We start from the raw sequence: 18,661 nt of genomic DNA, 5'->3' as shown, positions 1-18,661 counted from the left end.
GAGTACTGGGGAGAGAGAAGGAAGAACAAGGAAAACAGAGAATGTGTACTTTTCTGTGAAAAAGATGAGAAAAATGAACATAGCAATAATGATGATGATGATGATGATGATAGAATGATAAGAAAAATGAAGAAATATAATTGAGCGAAATTCAATCTGTTTTCTCAAAGGGAAAAGAAAGAAGGCACTAAGGATAAAACCTTGTTCCACAGCCATTTTTGGTGGCTATAAAGTGACATTATCCTACCAAATCAGTTCAGTTAATTCTTGAAACAATTTCTGAATAGGCAGCAAAAGAAAGACATTCTGCACTGAATATGTATGAAAGATGTCTAAGTCAGGTATTTAGAACTAAAGAAATATCTGCTCATTAAATAAAATTTCATCTAGTAACAACTTGAAAGAGAAAAATCAATAAATGACATATTAGTATAAGTGTTTATTCTGAAGAAGTGAGAACCAGTAATAAGTTTATAGAATACATCAATTATTTTAGACATTTTCATTAAATACAGATTCCGTCCCACGAGTGATCAAATTAGACACTTTATATGTGTACATCCATATATCTGCATATGTACATACATACTGTGAATAGGCCTAGATATTCTTAACATTAAACTGCATTTCCATAGTCAATAGAAAATCTTGTAGGAAACCTGTTAATTCATGTCTAGAATCTTTGCTTGGCACTATATTTAAGGAACTTACAAATGGTGCTGCCTGGATTTCATAAAATGTTCAACCCCTGGGACAATGAACTTGTGATATTTTGTTCCTTATACGATTTGGTTTTATATGTATATGTATGTATTTTTATATATGCATATATACACACATATGAAAACAAATTATAAATTCTGTTTCATATATTATATACATATGATATAAACATTATATTCACATATATGTTAAACCTATACAAGAAACTAAATTCTATAAGGGAACTACACACACACACACACACACACACACACACACACACACATACATATAATCAATCCTTATGATAAATGGTTTAGATACTTATGGACACTTTGAAATAACGGACTGAAAATACAAGAGGAAACTGAAAGAAAAACAAAACAAAACAAAATAAAATCAATTAATCATTTCCAAACAGGCAAATGATCTGCTTATATCAAAACAAAACAAAAAAGGAACTATTCACACAAGTTGTTTCCCCCCCCCTCCTGTTTTTGTCTTTTCCTGAAGCTACTTGAACAATAGAAGAGAGAGAGGGTGCTTTTAACCATAAAATTTGGCATTTACATGATAGCATCATGTGATGCCTCAGAGGGGTCTTTAAGAATTTGGAGTTAGACCATTATATATTTGATTGGGAATACTATCACCATTTTCCCACACATTTTTTTCCCCTTTCAAGTTTTTTTTTAAATTAATAGCATATATGAAGAAGAATAATCAAGACTGCATGAGGTTGATTTTGGTTGGTTGGTTGATTTTCTCTGGAATGTAACTATAATTGAATCAAGGAAATGGACTAAGGCTTATTTAAAATATTAATAATCAGTCAAATTTCACTTTGACTTTGCACTTCTGAAATACCCAGTGGGCAAAATTATAGTGTTCTGAAATTTTTAAATATCTGATTAATTGAACTTTTAATTACTTTTAATCCTGTAACAAATCAGATGAAGGCTATGATGCATATTTGACAGAGTTGGGAATATCTGTTGGGGTAAATTCAAATACTGGTTATTAACCATCTTGGGAACAATATAACTTCTGTAAGTGCTTTTTTAAGAGAATGGTAATAATATTGGTATAGCCTATTTCACAAAGTTGTGTGGGCTTTTAAGTTATAGATAAATGTAAAACGTTATTTTCAGAATCTATATACAATACTGACAAAATTTGTTTTGATTTTTTAATTACCAAATGGGATGCATATATGTACACATCTTTTTACATATACACATATACAAACATGTATATACACACATGCAGGCATATTTATATATGTATACTTATGCATATATTTAAATCTAGAAACTTTCTGAAATGATATAGTGATAAGGGGAGGCATTTTTTTTTTAGATTTCATATATGAATTATTTTTATGCATAATTTTTAAATAAAAAATCCCACAGAATTAGAGTGATTTATATCCTGAAACTGATAATGAGTTGAAGTTATTGAGTTAAATGAAAAATGTACACCATATAAATGCATATATATGTTTACATATACACGTACATATTTTTGTGTATATATCAACACTTCTTCTTCCTCCCTTATTGCAATAATATTATTGCAATAATCTAGACTATACCTTTTTCCCACATGGGAAAAAATAAAGAATAAAAAAATAACAAGACTGAAAATAGAGTTGACTGACAAATTAGTTCATTTAATCCTAGAAATGTGAAAGAAGAAATACATGCAACAGAAAGTAGCAGAGTCCTGCTAGGTACTTGCTTTTCAGTTAAAACAATATAACATTCCCAGTAAGATCAGGGATGAAACAAGATTGCCCACCATTACTATTACTATTCAATTTTGTACTGGAAATGTTAGCTTTAGCTGTAAAAGAAGAAAAAGAAATGAAAGGAATTAAAGTAGGTAATGAGGAAACAAAATTATTACTCTTTGCAGATGAAATGATGGTATATTTACAGAATCCTAGAGAATCAATTGAAATGATTAAGAATGTTAGCAAAATTGCAGGATAAAAAATAAATCCACAAAAACCATCAGCCTTTCTCTATGTTACCAATGGGAGATAAAAAAAAATCCATTTAAAATAACTGTAGATAATATAAAATATTTGGGAGTCTACCTGCTAAGACAAAGTCAGTAACTCTATGAACACAATTACAAAACCCTTTCCACACAAATAGAATCAGATTTACACAATTAGAATATCAAGCGCTTCTGAGTAGGTTGAACTAATATGATAAAAATGACAATTCTACCTAAATTAATCTGTTTATTCAGTACCACACTAATCAAACTTCCAAGAAATTACAAAGCTAGAAATAATAATAAAAAGAAGACTAAAAGGTCAAGAATTTTAATGAAAAAAATGCAAATGAAGGTGGTCTAACTATACCAGACCTAAAACTATATTATAAAATAGTGCTCATCAAAATCATTTGGTACTGTCTAAGAAATAGAGTAGTTAATAAGAATAGAATAAGTTAGATTCACAAGACCCAGTAGTCAATGACTACAGTAATCTAGCATCTGGTAAACTCAAAGTTCCCAGCTTCTGGGATAAGAACTCACTATTTGACAAAAATTGGTGGGGAAAGTGGAAATTAGTGTAGCAGAAACTAGGCACTGACCAACATATACCATCCTCTAGCAAGATAAGGTTGAAATGGGTTCATGACTTAGAAATAAAGAGTATTATTATAAGCAAATTAGAAGAAGAAAGGTTAGTCTATCTCAGAAAGAAGGAATTTATGGCCAAAGAAGAACTAGAGTACATAATGAAATGCAAAATTGATAATTTTGATATTAAGTTAAAAGGTTTTTATACAAACAAAATCAATGCAGACAAGATTAGAAAGGAAGAAGAAAATGGAAAAATTTATATCCAAGGGTTCTAATAAAGGCCTCATTTTAAAAATATATAGAAAATTGACTCAAATTTATAAGAATACAAGCCATTCTCCAATTGATAAATGGTCAAAGGATATGAACAGACACTTTTTAGATGAAGAAATTAAAACTATTTCTAGTCACATAAAAATGCTTTAAAATCATTATTGATCAGAGAAATGCAAATTAAGACAATTTTGAGGTACCACTATACACCTCTCAGATTGTCTAAGATGTTGGAAGGAATGTGGAACACTAATACATTGTTGGTGGAATTGTGAACTGTTCCAACTATTCTGGAGAGCAATTTGGAATTATGCCCAAAGGGCTATCAAACTGCGCACATCCTTTGATCTAGCTGTGTCTCTACTGGGCCTATATCCCAAATAAATAAAAAAAAAACCAGAAAAGGACCCACATGTGCAAAAATGTTTGTAGCAATCCCTTTTATAGTGGCAAGGAACTGGAAAGTGAGTGGATACCCATCATTTGGAGAATGGCTGAACAAGTTATGGCATGTAAATACTATGGAATTTTATTGTTATATAAGAAATGATTAGCAGGATGATTTCAGAAAGGCCTGAAGAGACTTTCATGAAGTGATGCTAAGTAAAGAGAATAGAACTAGGAGATCATTGTACACAGCAACAGTAAGATTATACAAAGACCAGTTCTGATGGAGGTGGATAACTCTTTTCAAAAGTGAGATTGTTGTAATACTTACAAATTGTTAACTCATTAGAGTTGATAGAGAAAATAATTATCTAATTTAGTGTGAGAGCACTCTGGGACAGACACAGAGCACTCTGGGAGATTGAGAGCCAGAAGCTCTCTCTCGGAGGCAAGATAGATTCATTCCAACTTTCACCTTGGTGTTGGCTGGAGATATTTGGAAGAAGAGAAGCTGAAGCTGACAGAGCACTCTGGGAGGAAACCCACAAGCCCACTTTCAGAGGTAGAGTCAGATTCATTCCATTTTCCACCTTTGTGCTGGCTGGAGGCTGAAGGACAAACCTTTGGATTTGGAGACATTTGGAGGGAGCTCTTGGAACCAAGCAGAGAGACAGGCCACCAAGAAAACTAACCGGGCTATTTTGGAGGAAGCAATAAAAGATCTGAACTTTTAACATCTGGCTGCATTTGGAGTGATTATTACTCAGAACCAAAACTAAGGCTGACTCCAGAAAACCTCCCCAAGAAACCTGCTCCCCGAGAGAACCATTATATTATAAAGAAGAGAGCACCACATAAGATGATTCAAGCAACTTCCAATGGTATTGTGAAAAGAGCCATCTGCATTGATAAGAGGATTGTGGGGATTGAGTGTGGATCACAACATAGTATTTTCACTTTTTTGTTGTTGTTTACTTGCTTTTTATCTTCTTTCTCATTTTTTTCTTTTTGATCTCATTTTTCTTTTGCAGCATAATGATTGTGGAAATATGTATAGAAGAATTGTACATATTTAATGTATATTGTACATTAGACACTCCTTGTGTGTAGAGGAGGGGGAAGGAAAGGAGAAAAATTTGGTTTTGCAGGTTTTGCAAAGATGAATGTTGAAACTCTTTAGAATAATACAATACAATAATACAAGTAGTTCCAGAAGGTTCCAGTTCCATCTATGATACTTAGTATCTATGTGACATTGAGCAAGTTACCAGGCCTCTCTGGGCTTCAGTTTGCCTATTTTTAAAAAATAAGAGGTTTGGGCCTACTGGCCTTTAAGTTCCCTTCCAGTTATAGGTCTAGGATTTCTGATTCCATATCTTCTAATTCCTTCCTGGTTATATCTCCCTGACAAGTAGAGACCATACCTTATTCATCTTTGTTCTCTGCAAGTACCTAGTCATGGTAAGAAGGTATTCAATGTGTATTTGCTCAACTTAAAAAAAAAACCCACAACAAAACCATCAGAATTTCCCCCCAAATACCAGAAGCTCATAGCTATCACTAGTTTTCATAGAACAAAGAAGCCACATTTTCCTGTTCCCTACCCCAATCACATTGAAATGGAGTCAAAGTCATCACCTTGAGGGGAAAAAATAAAATAAAAACTAAACTTGACTGTTTCCTATTAATAAATCATCTGGTTTATTTTTTATTTTAAAAACGTTGAGTTCTCAAAAATTGGACCTTCAAGTTCCCAGTAGTTACATAAGGAGTAATGTTCTAAGTAAAATTACTTATTATTATTATTATTTTACCAAATTAATGAAGCCAAGTTCCAACCAGTCTAAAAAAGTTTTGGCCCAAAGCAAAACTCTTCTGCATAACTCCTGTGTTGATGGCTAATTTTACCAAAGCAAGCCTGTATTGTTGGTGTATGATAATTTTATTTGTGGTAGTACTTCACAAATTGCCCAAACTACATTAATTAAACTTCAATTGACTAAAAGGAATTGAAAAGTATAGGATTTTCAAAGAACAATGAAATATCCTAAGTAGAAAGAGGAATATCATTTGATTGATAAAGAATTTTTGAAAGAAGTGGTCTAAGAAACAAGGTATTTGGTGAGAAAATAATTTTTAAAAGGACAAAATGAATTAATAGGATATTTTTTTCTTTTTATAATCTTGATCTTTTTCAATGAAGGATATGATTGGTGAAGACTGCTGTTCATAGATTCACAACAACTATAATCAAATAAAACACATAGGAAGTCCATGGAAGTCCATGGTTTCCAAATTTTAAAATCCAATGTTTAGAGAAGACAGATAATGCATGTGTCTTATGATACTTTTAAAACAGATCTAAATATCCTATTTTTTTTTAAAAGCAAGATTTGACTTCTGCTCTCTCCTGCCCTTTTCTCTACTTCACTCATAAATTTTCCATGATTATAGTGTAAATAACTGGGTTAATAGCTTGATTGGATTTGCAACCCTTTTAATGATTGTCTCATACCCACCAGTGACATTATGACAAAGTATTCCATGCAAAACTCTCTCAAAACACAATCATGGGCAGGGGGTTTACACAACCATGCCGAAAGACCTTTTCCAGAGTGGCAGACAAAAGATAAACAGCAAAAACTGCAGGAATTTCAGCAAAATTTATATAGTTTTTGATCAGCCTACTTCCTCCAAAAGTAAAAGGAGAAAGGTCTTTGTGTTCTGGATGTAATTAACATAAATTCACTTCACATTCTTTAGTAAATCAGAAGAATTTATTGAGGGTCTCAAGCAACACTGGAAGAAATGCAAAGTACTAGGGAGACTAATGACCATAAGTCATGAAAGTTTAAATAAAATAAATGGAGTGTGAGATTTAATTTTTAAAAAATAAATTATATCAAAATTAAGTAGATAATATGAAAGGAAAAAACAGTGAGTCACTGAATTCAAACATGGGGTTATTCTCAATCTCAAAATATATAGATAGACATTTCAGGCCCTTGCTCTTAGTCTGACAAATTGCAATTGGACTTTTTAAAATGGTAAAGGTTGTTGATTGTACATTCAGTTTTGGAAATTTTCTGTTTAACAGAAAATAGAATATAATGAGTCATATTGAATGTCAAATAATGCATTTTGCATTGTTTCTCAAAAATTGACTCAGAGATTAATCAGTATTAATCAGTATGTGCATATATAGTAAATTTTCCTTTTCTTTTCTCTTCATATTTCTTCTTGTCTTCTTTTAGTTCTTTTGAGAACAGAGAGAAAGTTATGCACAAAGCCCTCTATTGACAATCACAAGTGCATACACCTCTTGTGTAGATTTATTTTTATAAAGGTAATTGTCATATAAAGCTGATCCTTCTTTCCAGTGCTATCTTACTTTCTGCAGTTCCTGTCTCAGCCACGATGGCAGAGGTTGCCCCAGTCTGTGCAGAAGTTTGGACAGTTCCACATTATGATCTCGGTAGTAACTGGAGAGGAATGCTCTAGACTGAATGATAAGGAAACATACAAAGTAATATAAAAACAAAGTTATTAGTTAGGTAATAGACTATATTTTTATGGAAGTTCTAGAAATCTCCAAATCACTATGTGGTTATTTTATTCCTACCTTCCCTATAATTTTGCTGTTCCAAATGCCTCCCCGCACTTCAGCCCATCTTTTCCCTTTGTTTTCCTGCACATTGTATGTATGTATGTGTTTGGTGTTTTAAGAAAATTCCCTCACTAGCATAAGTGTTTAACATCCCACAATAAGCTAAATTATCTACTTTTGTAGTCAACAATATCTAGTGATTCCTTAATGAGTCAATTGACAGCACAATTAGTCCATGAACAATTTTTCAAGGACCATGACAATAAGGCAGTTCCTATGTAAAAACTTCTCTATGGGCCTTGTGTATGAGCAGGACTAGGATTGAGTGTGGAAGGAATCTGATTGGAAAGGAAACTAGTGAAAAGAATGGAGAAAACTTGCATGTCTTTGGGAAATAGTAATTAACAATAGTACAACACAGAGTGAAAATATTATGTTTAAGCTATTAAAGAAGAATGCAACCAGTGACCTAAAGCAATTTGAAATATTAAAGGAGTAGGGGAAGTCTTGCTTGGTTTTATGACACCATATTTTTCTTTCTCATTCTATCTACAGCTTTATCTCATTTCTGTAGATTGTCTCTTAATTTTTCAATCTTGTCTTATTCCAGCTTGATTAATTGCTTAGCTTCTCTTTTTAGATAAGGGAGTTGGAAAATGAAATGATAGCATGTATTAATGTCACCAAAGTCATATTAACATAGATTCTTTGCCCAAATATTTTGGTCTTTGTATTTGATAGTTTATCACTTTCTTGGTTTTCTCATTTTTATTGTGATTGACATTTTGCCATAAAGGAGTATGTGGTTATAGAAAAGGAAATAGGAATGGAATCTCCCCTGAGTTAAATGGCTTAATGATAGGTCAAGGATTCTCCTAGATCATTTTGATGTACTTTTAGTCTAATGGGGAGCTAATAGTTGATAACACTAAACTTTTGATAACATGTCTCCAAAAAGAGTATGGATTTTCCTCCAGAAACTTAATGAAAGAACTAATATCACTTCATAAGTCTCAATGACAAGAATTGGTAGAGAAACTGCCATTGAGAGTTCTCAAGAATTCCTGAAGAATTCTTATTGTCTAGACATCTGGATGATGTCAGAGTCTAATAGTTCCCAAAGCAACCATTTATGGCTTCCTTCTTCCTATATACATTCCTTCTTTGGTTCCTGTTCCTGTTCTCTGACCCCCTTTCCCTGTTCTATTCTTAGTGCTTCTCTAGTTTAAAAAAATGCAAAAGAGAAAGTAGGAACATTAAGCAGGTTTGTGGGCTACCTTTATTAGTAGCCATAAAAGAGTGGCTCTTCTCAAAGGTATCCATCTTCTCAAGAGTCTGTACCAATTAACTCATCTTGGTTAATAATATCAAAATGTGAAATCCATTCCTCCCCCAAACCAAGCCAACCATTTACCTTTAGAGAAGCCCAAATACCAAGACTCAATCATATGTCTAATTCTTTCATTAAAGTACCAGTGGACATATCCATGTCTTTTTTTAGGAATTTCAAAAGTTTCAAATTCATCAAACTAAGCAGGCAACTAATTACCTTGAATAATTCCTATAATTTGGTGGTTCTTAATGGGGATTCCATGGATTTGGGCTTAATATTTATTTACACTTGGGCTTAATATTTATTTATAATTCTATTTCAATATATTTGGTTTCCTTTATAGTAGGGTTTCTTAAACTTTTTTCACTTCATAACTCCTTTTCATTCAAAAAATTTTTACATAATCCAAGATATATAGGTATATAAATAGCATACATATCAAACACTGAAAATAAATCATAATTTCATTACTCCTGCATTCAGTGATAAGATCCCATATATTATCATGAATCATACTTTAAGAAGCTGGGCTTTAAAGTAGAATATATTTTATTTTATATATTTAAAGTATACATTTTATATACTTTATAAATTTAAAATTTTCATTCTGAGATGGATTCCCTAGGCTTTACCAGAATGGCAGACACAAAAATGATTAAAATGCCTGGCTCTATGTGAATACTTCAGTTTCTACAGGGTTCAGTCAAAGTCTCCAACTTCCTTGAAGCCTTTCCTGACTATTTTGGCATCTATAGCTCTCATTCTTCTCTATACTCTTCTTGTATTTCTTGTCTAGCTTCATACAATTTAGTTTTATTAAATCTAGCCTTTTATTTTTCTCTAGTAGATTAATTATATTTGCCTTTTCAATTATATTGCAAAAATTTTAGAGGCAGAAAATATTTTAGATATCTCTTTTATCCCCAAAGATCCAACAGAGGACTTGAAACATATTAGTTAATTGACAAAACTCCTGAAGTCTTCCTGAAAAATATAAGGTTTTAGGAAGAGTATAGGGACTTGATAATATTTCTATGCTTCATTCTAAATTCAGCCTATTTGGCAAATGCCTAGACAATTGGAGAGTCATAGTTTTATATAACTTAAAAGAAAATATTTAAGTGTGTACAGTATTTGTGGCATAATTAATTTCAACAATAAGTTAGAAAATTATTGTTAAGTATTCTTTAAATCTAGAAAATTATTGAAATTGATTATGTAACAGGAAAATTACTATATTTTTGTAGCATCTTTTGCTTGGGGATTTTTTAAAAAAGAAAATAATTCAAAAGCTGGAGGAAAAACAAAACCAAAACCAAAACCAAACCAGTACCTCTAGATCCATTGATGGATATTTTCTCCCTTTACTCTTCCCAAGGCATTTGGTTTTTCCTCCTTCTAGTAGCTGACACCAAAAGCCCTTTTGAGGGTCAAACCTATAAAGGGTTAAACCAGCAAATATTCCAAATTATATAATTTAGGCAGACTGTCATTAGTGAGATTCTAAGAATATTTTAGGTCATTGAAGTATTAACACTTTTCTTACTTACCTAATTTACTTACTACATACAAAATGGTGTCTGATATTAAATCATGGAAGCTAAGTGTGTTTGAGTATGTCTACTCTAATAAAAGATCCTTAGGTTTTTAATCCTAATTTTATATCAAGGTATCTCTCAATTAAGTATATATATATTTAAATATAAAAACACACACACATACACACACACACACACACACACACACACACACACACACATATATATATAACACATATATATGGGGCCAGATAGTCAGAAGTCTCTTGCTATATCTGTTGTCATGTTATTTGGTCCAGAACTATGCTATCATCAATACAGGGAATCTGTTTGAAAATAGTCTCTATCAATTGAGATCATTTGTAAAATGAAGGGCTTGGCCTATATGATTTCTAAGGTTCTTCCTAGCTCTCAGTTTATGATCCATAACCCATTTGTTACTCTGGAAAGTGAAACTGAAACAATTTATTCTATGTCCTCATTTTTTCTGGTGAAGAAACTGAGTTCCAGGGAGGATAAACAAGTAACTTACCCAAAATCACACAGTTTTTTTCATCTGCTATAAGTTGTTTTTCTCTGGGAAAATGACCTAAAGTTTTTGTGAGTTGCCCTTGTTCATATATATTAAAAGTATGCTTTGAATCTAGGAAGTTTTCCTGTCTTCAAGGTTTGACATACATCTATTAGATTATGCTATCCCTCTATAAAGAATACATGTAATTATTATTTTCCCTAACTTTTTGAGATTAAAGAATGAATTTATGGTAGGAATGTTCTTAACATTCTACTATCATGTCATTTATATGTGTTTTTTTCCCAGGGATTTAATGTTTGTTTTTGTCAGGGCTTGCATCACATCTGTTGTACCACATCACAGTTTCCTTATCTGTAAAATGGGGATAATAGTACCATCCTTCCAGGGTCACTATGAGGATTAAATGAGATAACTTTAAATCTCTTAATACATAGTAAATGCTCTGTAGTTATTATTTTTAATCTATTTTTGTATGCTAAACACCTAGTTTAATGTTTTCATATAGCAAGTACTTAATGTATATTTAATTTAGCTGAATTTAATTTTAGAGCAGTCATTTTTCTTAAAGTTTACACATTTTTATATACATTTTAAATAATTATCATGAAGTTATAATAAAAATGAGTTATCATAATGTTCAACAAGTCCATCTGATGTTATATTTTGATGTAGATTATGGTGACAGATTCCCAACTAGAAAAGACCTTCAAGAAAGAGTTTAACCCATTCATTTTACAGATGAGGAAATGAGGCCAAGAGAGGTTAAGTGGCATAAGTCACCGAGACAGTAAACTGGAAGAAAGATTTTATACTCCCGTTTTCTAGAACTCTCTCTGCTAGGCCCTACTACCTTTTTAAATAAAGATGACTTGAAAGTCACTTAAGTAGAACATGAGTACCAGCAAGTTTTATCACACTGAAAAAGGCTTCAAGCATAGCCCTAGTAAGGAGGTATGTCTACTTTCTAGGGATCAGCATTTAGAGGATCATCATCAGTGGCTGCCTACCAGGCAATTAATTCTTTGGCCATAGTTAAGTCTTGTATAGTTCCTCTTTGTTAGTGATGGCTGAAAATGTGTGTTAGATACCATATTGTTTTTAAATTGCCTATAATGATTAACTATGACTGCTCTAAAGGTGAGGTTCATAGCCAGTCTGAACAAATAGACCAGAACTCCACATACTCTTGCCTAAGAGTCAAATCCAGCTGGCCACCAGGTTTTTTTTGTGCAGTCTGAGAGTTAAGAATGGTTTTTATAATTTAAAATACAATAAAACTATTTATAAATGTTAAAAAAAATTTACTCTTTGCTTGCAGTTGAATAACAACGTGAGCAGATTTGGTCTGAAGGATATAATTTGGCAACCCCTGAAACAGATGTACATCTAGAGAATGTTGTTGCTATAAATGAAAGTAGAAGATGGAAGAAAGCTGCAGTTGAATTCAAAGTGGGAAAAGAGGAAGGCAGCAAGTAATATACTGGAAAGTATGTCTGAAAACAAAGCAGGTTGAAGGTTTAGAGGCCTTGTCTCTTGCCTCTTGCTCTTGTCATAGTAATTATTAATATTTCTATATAGTATGCTAGTATTTCTATAGAAGGTTAAGGTATGTAAAATCTATTATACATGTTAATTTATTTGATATAATTCAAAAGTTATTTAATATTAAATTGCCTATTGGACAGATTTGTGATTTCTTGAGGTGGATATTTTCTACATTGCTGCACGTAACAACCCATCGCTTATCTGCCTTTGCCCATGGTCTTTCTTGAATTTTGCAAGCAGGTCTACCTAAAGTGACCAGGATCTTCCGATAGATCTTTTGATGTTGCTGGTACTAGAGTATATACAAGCTGAGTACACATATATCTTTCTGATGACATCTTATAAATTTTGATGATGCCCTGTAAATCCTGTTTATCATTTGTTGCAGCCTGCTAATATCTACTACATGTATCTCTATTGCCTCTATGTTGCCCTTTCACTTCTTCAAGGAATATCCTGTTTAAAACTAGGAATGAAACAACATCAACAGAAGATTATTATTGTTAAAATAATGGGTATTTGATGTATTTGATTCTCAGAGAGGAATTGGGATATTCATTCTCCACTTCCTGTTCACCTCTGGACCCAGCTTATTTTCCATTGGTAAGCTACTGTCCAAGATAATATTATTATATTATGGTGGATTAATTGTTCATTATTCATATATTCTCATAGGAATTTTCTTATGAGAAAACTTGGTTTTTCAGATGAATGATTGAATGAAAAAAAAAGTGCTTGTAATACAAACAGAAAAATGAGACAATCCTTGATCCCAAGGAATTTATATTCTACTAGAGGAAGGCTATGCAAGAAAAGCAATGGCACCCAGAGAAGAGAGATTTGATCTAGGGAGTAATAGAAATCATGAGATAGGCAGAAGACACTTAATTCAAACAATCTTTCCAAAAGCAATGCAATTTTATTATTATTATTATAGCTTTTTATTGACAAAATATATGCATGGATAATTTTTCAACATTGACCCTTGCAAACATTTTTGTTGCACCTTTTCCCCTCCTTCCCTCCAACCCCTCCCCTAGATGGCAGGCAATCCCATACATGTTAAACATGTGAAAGTATATGTTAAATATAATACATATGTGTACATATTTATACAGTTCTCTTGTTGCACAAGAAAAATCAGATTTAGAAAGGTAAAAATAACTTGGGAAAAAAACAAAAATTCAAGCAAACAACAACAGAAAGAGTGCAAATGCTATGTTGTGGTCCACACTCATTTCCCAGTGTTCTTTTGCTGGGTGTAGCTGATCATCATTGATCAATTGGAAGTGAATTGGATCCTCTCATTGCCGAAAATAGCCACTTCCATCTGAATTAATCCTCATATAGTATTGTTATTGAAGTTCTCCTAGTTCTGCTCATTTCACTAGCATTAGTTCATGTAAGTCTCTCCAAGCTTCTCTGCATTCATGCTGCTGGTCATTTCTTACAGAACAATAATATCCCATAATATCCATATATCATAATTTACTCAGCCATTCTCCAATTGATCATCATCCATTCAATTTCCAGTTTCTAGCCACTACAAAAAGGGCTGCCACAAATATTTTTGCACATACAAGTCCCTTTCCCTTCTTTAATATCTCTTTGGGATATAAGCCCATTTGTAACACTTCTGGATCAGAGGGTATGCACAGTTTCATAGCTTTTTGAGCATAATTCCAAATTGCTCTCTAGAATAGTTGAATCTGTTCACAACTCCACCAACAATGCATCAGTGTCCCAGTTTTCCTGCATCCCCTCCAACATTCATTATCTTTTCCTGTCATCTTAACCAATCTGGTGGGTGTGTAGTGGTATCTCAGAGTTGTCTTCATTTGCATTTCTCTGATCAATAATGATTTGGAACACCCCTTAATATGAATAGAAATAATTTCACTTTCATCATCTGAAAACTGTTCGTATTTGTTAACCATTTATCAATTGGAGAATATCTTGATTTCTTATAAATCAGAGTCAATTATATATTTTGGAAATGAGACCTTTATAAGAATGTTTAATTGTAAAAAGGTTTTTCCGGTTTATTGCTTCTCTTCTAATCTTGTCTGTGTTAGTTTTGTTTATACAACAGTTTTTAAACTTTATATAAACAAAATTTTCTATTTTGTGAACAATAATGATCTCTACTTCTTCTTTGATCACAAATTCCTTCTTCCTCCACAAGTCTGAGAGGTAAACTATCCTATGTTCCTCTAATTTATTTATAATCTCATTCTTTCTGCCTAAATCATGAACCCATTTTGATCTTATCTTAGTGTACAGTGTTAAGTGTGGGTCCGTGCCTAATTTCTGCCCTATTAATTTCCAATTTTCCCAGCAGTTTTTGTCAAATAGTGAATTCTTATCCCCAAAATTGGGATTTTGGGGTTTGTCAAATACTAAATTGCTATAGTTATTGACTATTTTGTCCTGTGAACCTAACCTATTCCACTGATCAACTAATCTATTTCTTAGCCAATACTAAATTGTTTTGATGACTGCTGCTTTAAAATATAGTTTTAGATCAGGTAGAGATAGGCCATCTTGATTTGTTTTTATTAGTTCCCTTGAAAGTCTTGACCTTTTTTCTTCCAGATGAATTTTGTTATTATTTTCTAGGTCATTAAAATAGTTTCTTGGGAATCTGATTGGTATAGCACTAAATAAATAGATTAGTTTAGCTGGTATTGTCATCTTTATTATATTTGCTTGACATATCCAAGAGCACTTAACATTTTTCCAATTGATTAGATTTGACTTTATTTGTGTGGAAAGTGTTTTGTAGTTTTGCTCACATAGTTCCTGACTTTCCTTTGGCAGATAGATTCCCAAATATTTTTATTATTGACAGTTACTTTAGAATGTAATTTCTCTTTGTATCTCTTGATGTTGGGTTTTGTTGGTGATGTATAAAAATGCTGAAGATTTATGTGGATTTATTTTGTATCCTGAAACTTTGTGAAGATACAGAGCCAAGATGGTGGAGCAGGCACACACGACTCTCTAAACTCCTCTCATTCCCCTCATAACCAACTGTTTAATCCAGCCTCAAAAATAACTCTTCACTGCTTAAATTCATGAAGATTAGAAGCACTACAACTTACCAGCTGAAGTCAATTTGGAAGATCACAGGCAGGGAGAGGCTAGTGTCCTGAGCAGACGGGGTGGGAGTGATCTCTGTGGCTAGAGAAGTTATAGGGACCACTCTGCTATCGGCTAACTGTCCTGCTTTGACTACAAAGCAGTAAACTGGCAGAGAAATTAAAGCCTAAAACAGAGGGTCCTCTAAAAAACGCCAGAACCTAACAAGATCTGGCTGTAACCCCTCAAACCCGGAAGTGACTCAGGCAGACTTTACCACAGCCTGCGGCCACATCCCACAGTTCGGGGCTTTTGCGGGGGCAGTTACTAATCTGTACGGCAAGGGGGCACAGCCTGGGCAGCCTCTAATCGGCACAGTGGGAGGCTCAGCCTGGGGCAATAGAACCTTCCCAGCTGACTGTGCTTCCCAGGCAGACACTTCCGGTCCCTGCAAATCCATTCACTGCTCAGCTGCTAATACCCACAGCCCCAGGGCAGGGTTTGGCTTGGGAAGTGAAACTCTCACTGCTAAGTGTCTAGCCCCAGGGCAGTTATTATCTCACACAGCCAGGGTTCTTTGAAGGGCACTTTCCCAGCTTGGCCCTGCAGGCCTGAGTTACTTTCGGGTGGGGAACTCTTTCCAGAGCACTCCAGTACCTTGCTGCTTTTTGTAGTCGGTTGGCAGAACAGCTACCCATCCATATGGGTGCTCTGCAGAGGAAGCTGGTAACCTCCTGGCTCTGAAGGCAGACCTTACAGGCTTTAACAAAATGAGTAAAAAAATCAAAAGAATGATTGATAGTTTCTACACAGAAAGAGAACAGCTTTTCAACCCTGAAGAGACTAATAGCAGACAGTCTCCAGACGATTGTTGGTCTCCAATACAAAAGGCTCTCCTAGAAGAGATTATTAAAAACCTTAAAAGAGAGCTAGAAGAGAAATGGGGAAAGACACACAACTCACTAAAAGAAAAAATTTGATAAAGTGGAAAAAGAAAACAACTTCCTGAAATGTGAATTGGAAAAGGTAAAAAAAACTCCCAAGAAGTGCAGGGAAACAGAATTTGCGAATTGGAAAAAGAAAATGACTCACTAAAAAAAAAAAAAAAAAAAAAAAAAAAAAATTAGTGAAATGGAAAAAAATTCCATAGAGCAAAACAACTTAATTGGACATATACAAAAAGAAGTAAAAAAAGCTAATGAAGAAAATAACTCACTAAAAATTAGAATTGAACAAATAGAAATGACTGATTCATTGAGACATCAAGAATCAGTCAAGTAAAACCAAAAAAATGAAAGATTGGGAAAAAATGTCAAATATTTACTTGGAAAAACAACAGACCTGGAAAATAGATCTAGGAGAGATAACCTAAGGATCATTGGACTGCCAGAAAATTATGATGAAAAAAAGAGCCTAGATGCTATTTTACAGGAAATCATCAAAGAGAACTGCCCAGAAGTAATAGAACCGGAAGGGAGGAAAATTGAAAGAATTCATCGAACACCTTCTCAAAAAGACCCTAAAATAAAGACTCCAAGGAATATTGTGGCCAAACTTCAGAATTTTCAGACTAAAGAAAAAATTTTACAAGCAGCCAGGAAAAAAACAGTTCAAATACCGAGATGCCACAATAAAGGTCACGCAAGATCTGGCTGCCTCAACATTAAAGGATTGAAGGGCCTGGAATCATATATTCTGAAAGGCAAAAGAGCTTGGAATGCAGCCAAGAATAAACTACCCAGCTAAGCTGAGTATTTTTTTCCATGGAAGAAGATAGACATTTAAGGAAATAGAGGATTCCATCTGTTTCTAAGGAAAAAACCAGACTTAAACAAAAAATTTGATCTTCAACAACAGGAATCAAGAGAAGTAGAAAAAGGTAAAAGGAACTCTTGAGAACTGTATTTCTGTTGTGAATATACATAAAAACCATATGTATAATTTGATTTTACTGATATAACATTAAAAAGGGAAGTAGAAATGGAAAGGGGATAGTGTCAGAAAAAGGGAAGAAGGGAGATAAAAAGAGGGAAACTACATGCGACAATGAGGCAAAGGAAATCTATCATATATGAGGGAATTTAGAGAGGGGGAGGAACATTGTGTGAATCCTACTCTCATCAGAGTTGGCTCAAAGAGGAAACAATTGACCTATTTGTTTTACAGAGATTCTTCCCTCACTTCATTAAAAAGTGGGAGAGGAAAAGGGGGAAGGAAAAAGAGTAATAAGGGAAGGGTACAAGAAAGGGGAAGGGATTCAAAGGGAGGAGAGAGGGATACTAAAGAGGGAGAACTGTGCGACGTTAGTGGGACCAATAAGTTTAATACTAGGGAAGAAGGGAAGGAGGGCAAGAAAAAGAAAAGTATAATCTGGGGATATTAGGATGGCAGGAAATACAGAATTGGTTATTTTAACCGCAAATGTGAATGGGATGAACTCTCCCATAAAGAGGAGGCGGATAGCAGACTGGATCAAAAGTCAGAACTCTACAATCTGTTGTTTACAGGAAACACATTTAAAACAGGTAGATACATACAGAGTAAAGGTAAAAGGCTGGAGCAGAATCTATTATGCTTCAGGTGAAGTTAAAAAAGCAGGGGTGGCCATCCTTATCTCAGATCAAGCAAAAGCAAAGGTTGATCTAATTAAAAGAGATAAGGAAGGAAACTATATCTTGCTTAAGGGTACTATAGACAATGAAGCAGTATCAGTATTAAACATATATGCACCAAGTGGTATAGCATCTAACTTCCTTAAAGAGAAGTTAAGGGAGTTGGGAGAAGAAATAGATAGCAAAACTATAATAGTGGAAGATCTCAATCTTGCATTCTCAGATTTAGATAAATCAAATCACAAAACAAATAAGAAAGAAATTAAAGAGGTAAATAGAATATTAGAAAAATTAGGTATGATAGATCTCTGGAGAAAACTGAATGGTGACAGAAAGGAGTATACTTTCTTCTCAGCAGTTCATGTAACCTACACAAAAATTGACCATATATTAGGACATAAAGACCTCAAAATTAAATGCAGGAAGGTAGAAATAGTAAATGCTTTC

The 18,661-nt window shown here is 33.5% G+C and overlaps 1 protein-coding gene across 2 annotated transcripts in view; it reads right to left on the bottom strand.

Annotated features, from left to right (window-relative positions):
* Positions 1–6,718: 6,718 nt before the first annotated feature.
* The window catches only part of NDST4 (N-deacetylase and N-sulfotransferase 4), a 387,829-nt gene continuing 375,886 nt past the window's right edge, over positions 6,719–18,661 (bottom strand). For both annotated transcript variants that reach the window (XM_051964927.1, XM_051964928.1), the window contains 2 exons: positions 10,237–10,339; positions 6,719–7,465 (listed from right to left, as the gene is read on the bottom strand). In XM_051964927.1, coding sequence (XP_051820887.1) covers positions 7,346–7,465; positions 10,237–10,339 — 223 coding nt within the window. In that variant the 3' untranslated portion in view covers positions 6,719–7,345. The remainder of the gene's footprint in view (positions 7,466–10,236; positions 10,340–18,661) is intronic.

Source organism: Antechinus flavipes, chromosome 6, assembly GCF_016432865.1.
Source record: "Antechinus flavipes isolate AdamAnt ecotype Samford, QLD, Australia chromosome 6, AdamAnt_v2, whole genome shotgun sequence".
Lineage (NCBI taxonomy): Eukaryota > Metazoa > Chordata > Mammalia > Dasyuromorphia > Dasyuridae > Antechinus > Antechinus flavipes.
This window is presented reverse-complemented; position numbering and strand designations above follow the sequence as displayed.